The sequence below is a fragment of the Pygoscelis adeliae genome, unplaced genomic scaffold (assembly GCF_000699105.1).
Source record: "Pygoscelis adeliae isolate BGI_AS28 unplaced genomic scaffold, ASM69910v1 Scaffold17, whole genome shotgun sequence".
In the NCBI taxonomy this organism is placed as follows: Eukaryota; Metazoa; Chordata; class Aves; order Sphenisciformes; family Spheniscidae; genus Pygoscelis; species Pygoscelis adeliae.
In genome coordinates, this window is record NW_008825234.1 from 2,380,318 (window position 1) to 2,390,747 (window position 10,430).

At 38.4% G+C, this 10,430-nt stretch overlaps 1 protein-coding gene across 1 annotated transcript in view; it reads left to right on the plus strand.

Moving 5' to 3' along the window:
* Positions 1–9,135, plus strand: part of COLEC11 (collectin sub-family member 11) — a 40,505-nt gene extending 31,370 nt beyond the window's left edge. The window contains exons 4-7 of the mRNA XM_009329303.1: positions 6,164–6,235; positions 6,967–7,020; positions 8,382–8,477; positions 8,652–9,135. Of these exons, the coding sequence (XP_009327578.1) occupies positions 6,164–6,235; positions 6,967–7,020; positions 8,382–8,477; positions 8,652–9,043 (614 nt within the window). The 3' untranslated portion in view covers positions 9,044–9,135. The remainder of the gene's footprint in view (positions 1–6,163; positions 6,236–6,966; positions 7,021–8,381; positions 8,478–8,651) is intronic.
* Positions 9,136–10,430: the final 1,295 nt, after the last annotated feature.

A 10,430-nucleotide genomic window follows, 5' to 3' on the forward strand; every position in this document is an offset into this window, starting at 1 on the left:
CCAGGGAAGTGGTTGAGTCACCATCCCTGGAAGTATTTAACAGACGTGTAGATGAGGCGCTTAGGGACATGGCTTAGTGGGCATGGTGGTGTTGGGTTGACGGTTGGACTCGATGATCTTAGAGGTCTTTTCCAACCTTAATGATTCTATGATTCTATGATGCTATGACCTTTAAAGGTCCCTTCCAACCCAAACTATTGATTCTATGATTCTATGATTTTTCTTAGAGCCATAACCATTTGAAAATATATTATTTTAGTATTTTAATTTCAGCCTTTCTGCATCTTACTTCATTTATACTGGTATGTGAAGCAGAGTCACATACTATTCTTGGGCATGGAACTCAGCTGTCTCTCTCTATCTTTGCAGTGTTAGCACAGTCTCTGGCACGGTTTCAGCTTGTGCCAGTGAACACTTTCCCAGGCAATTCTTGGGCACATTTTGGGAGCTAACACAATGAACAGCTTGCAAGTTGTTATTCTGGTTTGAAGAGTAAGACAATTTAATATTGTGGTGTGTACCATTCTTGGCCACCTGGTTCCTATTGCCAGGGAATAGTCCCAGGCATTTAGTTTACTAGTACAGGCATAGCCTCTGAAGTATGAGAGAAGACTCATTAATTTAACTGGATTGGAGCCAGAATGCTCAGTCATTTGTATAATTAAATTCTAAAGAGAGGTAATAATATCTTAATTTATATTTTAGTATTACTGATTGCTCATTAATATGTAATCAATCAATCCTTTAAATTTCTGAGTCAACTTTTACATGAATTTATTGCTCACTAAGGAGTGCTGCAGGCAGGATTCTATATAAAAGTCCTGACATTGACAGTTGTGGATTCACAAAGTGGGTATCTGGTTCAAAACTGAGTTTCAGTTCCACCTGAACGCAATAGGATTTTGAGAAAATCTGTGGTAAACTGAGTGGACAAAAATATGGCAGATGGACTTCAGTGTAAATAAATGTATTGCCTAGGGACATTAGGGATACATAATTTAATTCACACTTACAAAAACCAGAACTGTCACTTAAGACTCGAGAACTGCTCTGAAATCATTAGCAGCAGCCAACAAAATGCTGTCCATCATCAGAAAAGATACCAAGGACAAAACAGGAAGATCATTTTTGTGGCTGATTTTGCTCTGTATAAAAGCCTGACATGCACCTGACATGAGTGTGGTTCTGGCCTCTGTCTCTCAAGAAGGACATGGGAGATTAGAGAGGGGCACCAGAAATGTGAAGATGGAGGAGCTGCCTCATAAGGATGGTGGCTGGGGTTGTGTGACCTCTCTATATTGTACCTCTTGCTGCCACTGTGGGAATCAGAGTGTTGGGCCAAATGGACCACTGGTCTGAACAAGCTTGGTGTTATGCTGTTAATGTAATTCTGGCAAGATATGTGTTTCATAAGGGCAGTTATTTGTGTTTGTGTGCATCTGAATATAAACTCCCCCATTCAGGAATGGACCATACTATTTCCGTTTCTTTTGTTTTGAATGTACTTTAAAGTCCTTTAAACTTTTCTCTGCCTTCCTAGATTGGATTTTTTTCTTACTATCTTTAGTTTCCCTTGCAAATTTTCTAGCCTTTCTGATTTCTAGTCAGTATGGATTGATAATAGTTTCCTCTTTTTTTTTTTTTTCCTGTTTGTTATGCAAAGCTTTTAAAGTTTCACTTTGTCATTAAGATACCTGTCTAACATGAGTGAGATGGATCACTGCTGAGAGGTGTTTATTTCTCCATTGCCTACCAAGGGAGCTTAGATAAATAGCCTAGTCTAAAAACCTAACTTTCAGGTGGCTAATGCTGGGTGAAATTAATTTGCCCCAGTGGGACAAATAATGGATTTGTCCCAGTGGGATTATCCACTATTTGTTCATGTAAGATGTAACTGTGTTGTAACCACTGTTCCCTAGCCAGTGGTGTGGATAATTCAGATTATTTAGCGTAAAGCAGTACCGTAGTCTATTGGTGTATTCAGAATTTTCTGATTTCCAGTTGCCAATAGTTTTTAAAAGTTAAGTGTCCTGAATGTAGATTGCTACCATACATAACATCATGATATCCTTTAAAAATACTGTTCTCATTCAAGTCAGGCTAAATTTTTGCATTGGGAATACTGACTGCTGCAAGACTAAGGAAATACACTGGGGGAAAGACATTGTAATCTTGGTCTTATTTCTTACATTCTTTTTCTAAGTATCCTCTGCAGATTGCTGTCAAAGATGGCACTAGAGTCAAGCGGCCTTTGGTCTGGTTTGGTACACTTCTACTTTCATTTTTAGGTAGGTGTCTGTGATATCCGCTATGTCAAATCATGAAGAATTTCTGTCTGGTTTGTCTTCAAATCCTTAAGTTTGGGAAGTAAACTACTGCTCTCTTCCCTCTGACATGATTCAATTCAATTTGTCTGTGAGATAGTAAATTTGTGGTTTTGCTGGATTTGTCTTTTTGACACCTTTTTCTTTTTTTAAGTAGTTTTATACCTTCTTGTCTGTTCCAATTAATCCTGTCTGAAGAGATTTGCCATACTGTATGAAGACCCCCATTTATAGTGTTGCACAGAGCCAAAGCCCTCATTTTTTCACTGGTTGTGCAGCCCACCATTCCTCTCCGGTATTTTATTTCTTCTCTTGTTTGTGGGCCTGAAAAGGCCACAAAGAAGATAATTTAGAGTTTCCTTCTCTTCAGTTCCTTCCAAAATCCTTTAAGTCTTCTATAATTGGTTCCGGTGTATACCACCTTCATCTGAGAGATGACAGATGACTTGCTTCATATTCTCCATTCAAACTTTCTGATAGATTTCCTACTTTTGGTTATGGAGACTTAATTTCTTCCATTGTCCTAATTTCTTTCCAGCTCTCACTTCCTGATTTCATTAAGACTCTTTAGGCTGCATTTTTGGCAATCATAGGGCCACTAAAAAGGACTTTACAAAAGGTATTAAAACTTTTGAAACCTTGTGATTTATTCTGCAGAAGCAGCAGAATAAACAAACCCCTGGAATAGAAGCAGGGGTTAGTCACTGTAAGAGAAAACCAAATCCAAACAGTTCTTTTAATGAGCACGGGAGACTTAATGTATGTCTTCATTGTTTGAGCTAACACACTTTTACTTCTGAGCCGATCACGTAGCTTTTACTGGCTATTACTGAGAAGTAGTTCATTTTCTGGGCAGTATTTATGAGAAATAATATATATAATGACTTCACTTTCTATTTTACTTGTGCATTAGATCTATGTGTTTATTTAATTTCAGGTGTAGCAGCCTGAACAGAGAAAGCATTCAAACATCTGACAATCTGTTATGGTAATCCCAATACATAAATGTCCAAAGCAAGAACGGTCACTTTCAGAGCAACTTGATAAACTCGTTACAAGCTGATACTTTAGAGATTTTCAAGGAAATACCCTTTCAATATACTATCTAAATTGGATAAATATCCAATTGGTAGCATCAGTACCTTTATAACCTGTGCAGCCCAACGGATTGCATCTTTAAGGCAAGCCACGAATCTGTTCTGAAAGTGAAGCTATATTCCCGAAAGTAGATCTTCAGCTGGCTGAATGGATTACTTCCATTCTTCCAGTAGGAATATATAGCATAAGAGAAAAATATTTTTGGTTTCTGGTAAAATTTCCTAATCGAGTCCATGTCTAGTAATGACTGAATTTGATCCTTGTTGAAAACAAAGGGAAATCATTGATTGTAGGATTGCCAGTAATTAATTAGACCAACAAGCCATACACGTTTGGCTTCTCTCAGTTCAGAGGAAATTATTTCTTCCTGACTCATGCCATCAAGTGACAGTTGCTTGAGACTTCATGGAGTAATACAGAGGACATCTCTTAGCCCAGTGGTGATCAGTTTATATTCTGAAACTTGTTCCTGATTACACTTTTAAGTTAAAGGTAATGATGAAATGGGTCATATCCAGCTTTTAAAAAATATATAGAGGAAATATGTGGCTGTCTGTCCAGTTCCAGTAACAACAGAGGGCAACAGTTGTCGTGGATCCACAACTGAGGCTGAGCTATGACAATTTACACACGTTCAACTGCTGGATCCCTATGGTAGCTTTTCCTCCTAACTTGGCTCATTGATTCCTTGCTCCTGTGTAGCCAAACAGTGCATAACAGAAGTTGCTTTGAGCAAAGAAACAATCTTTTCAACAAACATTGAAAAAACTGCATCAGTATTTCCTAAAGCAGTCTTGGTCTTGGGTTTCTGCAGGATGGGAGTCTCAGAAGGCATTTGGCTTCTCGTCCCTGTAGTCCCTCCATACCTGCTCTCCTTTGATACTGTGTGGTACAGTGGGAAACCTATCTCATGACATAGCTGCACAGCTGTGCTGCCTCCAGACCACGTTTCTTCTTGAAATCATGATACAAAGAGGCCTAAATCTGATGGCAGAGCATTAATTTGCTCAGGTGTTGCACCCAGGAAAGGGTATCACCAATGTACACTGAGATGCGGTATTATTTCCCTGAGGCTCCTCGGGCCGTCAGGAAAACGGCATCAGAGTTTCCAATCCTACCCTCGAGCAGATCAACACTCCCGCCCAACTTGGTGTCGTCTGCAAACTTACTGAGGGTGCACTCAATCCCCTCATCCAGATCATTCATAAATGATCTACACATTCACTACATAGTGAGTGTAACAATATGACAGGTCTCATTTCATAGGTCTCAGAAAGTCTACCTAAAACAAATCAGGGAATCCTCTCTAAACCAATGCCAGAACCAAAGTATCATTTAGAAATAATAATCTGACAAGCTTAGACCATGTAGAGTTTATTGACTATAAATGGCTTGGTTTAAGCCAAAACCTTCAGTTATGTGTAAGCCTGCTGTATTTACTCTATTAGGTGACTAGTGCTTATTAATTTCAACTGCTGATCCCCTAAACTTGTAGATGAGCTCTGTAGACATGGGGTTGAATAAGGCTTTGCTATTACAGGCTTAAGTTCTTCTCTCAGATTCACACCATTAAGATAATTATTTTTCATAATGTTTGAGAAATGCCATCCAGAAAAACCGTATAACGTAACAGGCATGTTTTATCTGTTTTATTATTTGAGCTCTGGAGGAGCTCAGATCAATGACATCAATACTTGGACTGTGGCACACATTTTATTAGTAACAGTGCTTCAGCTTGGTTTGTGAAGACAATGATGGCAAAGAAACTGCCTGTTCCAGTGCAAATTCTGTTTCCCCTGAAGCCGTTGTAATATTCACTTTACATCACACAGGAAAGTACAACTAATAGAAAAGAGGTCAAGGTCAGACAAAGTAAGTGAATCAAGCTATCTTACGTTAGATTTCTGGGTATGCCTCATGGACACAGATAGGTAACAGTGGCTGGTTCATGCAGATTTGTTGACAATTTCAATTGACCTTAAGAGGTGGATAGTTGCCTTTTATTTGTAAAAACATAGCTGAGGAAAATGATTTTTTAGCAGCTCCTTTGCTACAACTGCACTTTGAAGTATTCTGTAGAACTGTCTTTAAAACTAGTAACATTCAATGTTGCTGGTTTGAGTCAGACTTTGTATGAACATGTGCATGTGTCTGTGTATATATGTATATAAGTTGATGTAAGATTTCCATTAATTTTCATTTTTCATTAATGTAATCTTCAAATGCAAGAGCAAAGAATGAGGATGTGACTGCTTCTACAGTGTTTATATTGTATAAATAAGCCATTAAGTCCAAATTCAGCCCTCAGTTACAGTGGAGCTACTGTATTAGACAAAACTGTCAGTTGTGCTTGGATCCTTTAGGTCTTCTCAGCTCCATGATAGTTTTAATCCACTGATCCATGTTTGAATGCAATCCCTACTCATTTTCAACTTAATTCTGGCATGGTCATCTGAGAGAAGTTTGTAAAAAACTTTTCCAGTGGCTCTCAGCCAAGATCCATTTTCATTTACACCTGCATGCCTGTTTAATGTCAATTGCTTTGCGAAGATTAAATCACTGTCTAGGTTGTTATATGTAAGTTCTTCACAAGGAGTGAGCTGGACCTCTGGAGTTCAATGAATATTGGGGATATAGCGTGTTTTTGCTCACTGTAAAAACTGGTATTGCAAGCATGCTAGAATCTGAATGAATCAGACTACATTGCCACCTTGTGTCTTTTGTCTTTCTGTTATGTATAGGAGAAATGGGGGACAAAGGACAGAAAGGCAGCATGGGACGACATGGAAAAATTGGTCCTATTGGTTCAAAAGGTATGCTTAGTTCAATTGTTTCTCCATTTGTGTTTCAGATGAAAAATCTGTGATCGTTTATGTTTGAGAAAACTTTAGGGGCTTGAAAAATAGTTAACAAGTCTCAGAGTTTACCATAATAGGGAGTTTCTCATACTGTAGTCAGCCAGATGGCTGAGATCTCTCAGCCAGTTACCTTTCGCTCTGACAGCAGTATATTTGGCCTTAAAGCAGGGTGAGAATCCTGGTTTAAGGCTAAATAAAGAACTTTGTGCACCATCACACAAGTGTGGACAGTTAAGAGAAGCAGATGGGAAGATGCACTGTATTTTGGCACACTCTTAAGAGCCAGAAGACTTGAATTCTAATCTTGCCTACCCCATAGGCTTCCTATGTGACGTTGGTTATGTCATTTGGACCAACGTTTACCTAAGCATCTAGATTATGAATCTAGATTTAGGCATCACTGTAGCATATCCAGTCCTTTTCCCTCTACAGCATCTGAATTTATCGGTTCTGTGAAGTTCATAACTGTCAAAAAATGGATATTGGTACATATTCTTTGTGTTCAAGTTTCATAACTTTGGCTGGCCTTTGTTGTGGAACAACTAGCACAGAAAAATCTTTATTTTTGCTTGGGCATATTTCTACTTTCTACATTTGAATGTTACTAGAGAAAAAATAAACAAGTGCTAAATGAACTGTTGACCAAAAAAGCTGCCTTAAATTTATATTCTTTTTCATGTCTTTAGGTGAAAAAGGAGATAATGGTGACATAGGACCACCCGGTCCTAATGGTGACCCAGGTAAGCCATGACACACCTTGTGTATGTGAAGGATTTTACAAGATATGTGCATCATCACCAAAAATACATGTCTGTTTACATACTGGGGGAAATAATGAAAAATTAAATATTTGTATAGGCATTGTAATATTTCACTGTAATATTTTCAAATTACTTAAAATTATTGAAACTACAGTAGTTGCTGGACTTGTAGTGTATTTGTTGCAACAATGTCTCAGAGCTCCTCAGAGGTGTGATCACTCCAGAAGACTAGCGGGAACGGAAGCGCGACTGTCCCTATAATTCATCACCAGTGCAAAGGGACGTCTCTGCATATCCCACTCTGGCTTCCTGCCAACACGAAGGAGCAGGACGGAAGCTCCTGCCCCTCCATGGATTATTGTTATAGGAGCAGGAGATGACCAGGAATACAGATCTTCCAGAGAAAAAGGTGCAAGCCCGGCATAAGAAGTGTAAGCCTTACAAAAGTGGCAGATTCAGATTTTATCCAATTTGTCCCTTCCTGGCAGCGTGTACTAGAGGTGCACCAATTAGTTTTCTTATGAGAACATAATTTGTCACTCTAATTCTTGAGCCAGAGTACCATATACCTAGTCATCAAGCACAGTTTTGCAGTGTAAGTACCCTGTGCTTAGACTGACTTAGACACCTAAGCTGAGTAATTGGGTAGTCAAATGCAGATTTGAATAATTACACACAGAACTGGAAACTGTAATTGATCCTCATTTTGAGATTTGAGCCCATAGATGTAACAATTACCTTTTTAGTATTCTCATTCAGATTATCTTTGTCAAACCAATATCAATTTGGGTTAATAGATGGTTTTCAATTGTCTTATTTTATTGGAAGAAGTACCGTAAATTCTGTACTTTCAAAAGTACAGAACTACATTTGCAGGTAATTATGTGCATTACATGGCCTTATGGATCTGCTGTGTTATGTTCCTCATGAGGAACAGGTGAACAATGCACTGTGCAGATTTTTGCTGTGGCAAAAGTGCTGTTTGGAGAAGACTGAAGAGAATAATTTTTCTCAAAATGGGAAATTTTGACAAATGTTCTTAGTTAAAAAAAAATATTTTTTTTTTTTTTTTTGCAGGGAATATCTGTCTGTGTTTAGGTTAGTGCTAATCATGCAGGGCTGAAGCTGCATGGGAAGTGAACTGAGCTGTTCTGGATAGGCTCAGACACCCATGAGAACCATACGATGGTGCAGAGTAGCGAAGGCTCTAAGTTTCTGTCTGTTATTTGCAAGACAGCCCTCTCCAGGGCTGCCAGGCTGGGCCTTTTCATAAAATTGTTTAGATAGTTATTGAAATTAGATGGCTTTTTGCTTTTTTGTGTATCTGTATCATTTCACAGGCATCCCCTGTGAGTGCAGCCAGCTAAGGAAGGCTATTGGTGAAATGGATATCCAAGTGGCCCAGCTGACAACGGAACTAAAATTCATAAAAAATGGTAGGTTAATTTTATATAAATATTTTCCTTTCTTGTTGCCTCTTTTTACTGGTGTAATTGCTCGTAGAGGGCGTCACCGTCCCGCATCTGATTTGTGAAGCTATTTTGGGGTGTACAGTAAGTTGGTTTATAGAAATGCGAGTGCTCACTTTTCAGCACTGCCCTCCCCCGCAGCTGTTGCTGGTGTGCGTGAGACAGATAATAAGATATATCTGCTGGTGAAGGAAGAGAAAAGATACAAGGAAGCCCAGCTCTACTGCCACGGAAGAGGAGGGACGCTGAGCATGCCGAAGGATGAGTCTGCCAACAATCTGATCGCCTCGTACATCAACCAGGCCGGGCTCACCAGAGTTTTCATTGGGATTAACGACCTAGAGAAAGAGGGAAATTTTGTCTATTCTGACCGATCGCCCATGCAGACCTTCAACAAATGGCGCAGTGGGGAGCCCAACAATGCTTATGATGAGGAGGACTGTGTGGAGATGGTGGCATCTGGAGGGTGGAATGATGTTGCGTGTCATATTACCATGTATTTTGTGTGTGAATTTGACAAAGAAAATGTCTAAGCTTGTCTGCTCTTTCTTTATTTTAAGAAAAGTTTTTAAGCCGATTGTAAAAGTTACCCCATGTTTATAGAGTACAAGTGATATTTTGCAAGTATGTGGCATCAGTGTTGTACAGCTGTAAATACAATTTAGGTATTTCAAATATCAGTATTTACCCTTCAGAAGGGAAGAGCAGTGATAAGACATAGCTTGTTTTTTCTGTAGGAAAATATATGTATTTAGATAAAAATGTCGTTTGGGGCTAAAGTCTGCCCTCACAATAGTTAACAAATGTGATTGCATGACTGTAAGGGAAGGCAGAATTTGGCCTCTAGTTGTTAGAATGATTATTTCTGAAGAAGTAGATTTCTGATATTCTTTTATCTTAGCAAAATTTGTAGTTATAAATGTTAATTGCTTGTAGCGCTACAGGGATATTTCAGCAACAAGGCAAATATTTTGTATACTCCAGTTAATAAGTACAAATATTACTGTAAGTTTTTTGGATGTGAAGGTGTTACAACATTTTTTTGAAAAACAGCCAAAGCAAACCAACAAATCAGAGGTCCTACCAATTTTGTAATGTTTCTTTATTAAACTGTTCACAGATGTATGACAAGGAGGCACTTAAGTAAACTGAGTTTTAGTGCTGAGGGAGGACAAAGTTCTTATAATTTAGTACTGAAAGAGAGGGATCCCAGCCAGATGGGTGTTTTGGGGTTGGGTAAAGGTAAAAGTAAGATTTTGGTTTTCTGCATTCTTTAGTTGAGAATGATTCAGTGCATGAACTATTTGAGGCCCCAAATAATTTCTTAAAGTAAACACGTTTCACATTTGCATAAGATGATCTTGGTGCATCTTGTTACAAAACAAATGAAATACCAACCCTCCACAATTTAAGGCAGACTTCATAGATAGACAACGAATCTCATAAAAATGGTTTAGCTAGTTCCTTTTGGTAGGAAAACAGCTTACATGTTTACTCACATTGTAAAGATGACCCCCCGAAAAGCAGCAAAAGTTTCCAAAATTTTCCTGATTATGTATATAGCAGTAATAAGTAACTTTGCACGAATAATTTATGTACTCAATTTACAATTGCATGTGATGGAAAATGTGATGTATATTTAAAAAAACAACAACATAATTTCACAAAGGAAACGGTGAATTACTTTGGATCTTCCTAGGAGCCAGTTGCATGACATGTTATCTTGCTGTTAGGCATAGAAAGACGACTGCAAAATCTCTGACTGTGTTTTTTCAGGAATACCTTGCACAGTGTTTTAAGATGATTTTTAAGGAGAAATGATCCTTTGTATAACATAGTAATCAAAATACATATCTGTTCATTATGGGAGATTGGTCTATAGGATATCCACAGTGGATGTGGCATGTGGTCCCAGAGATT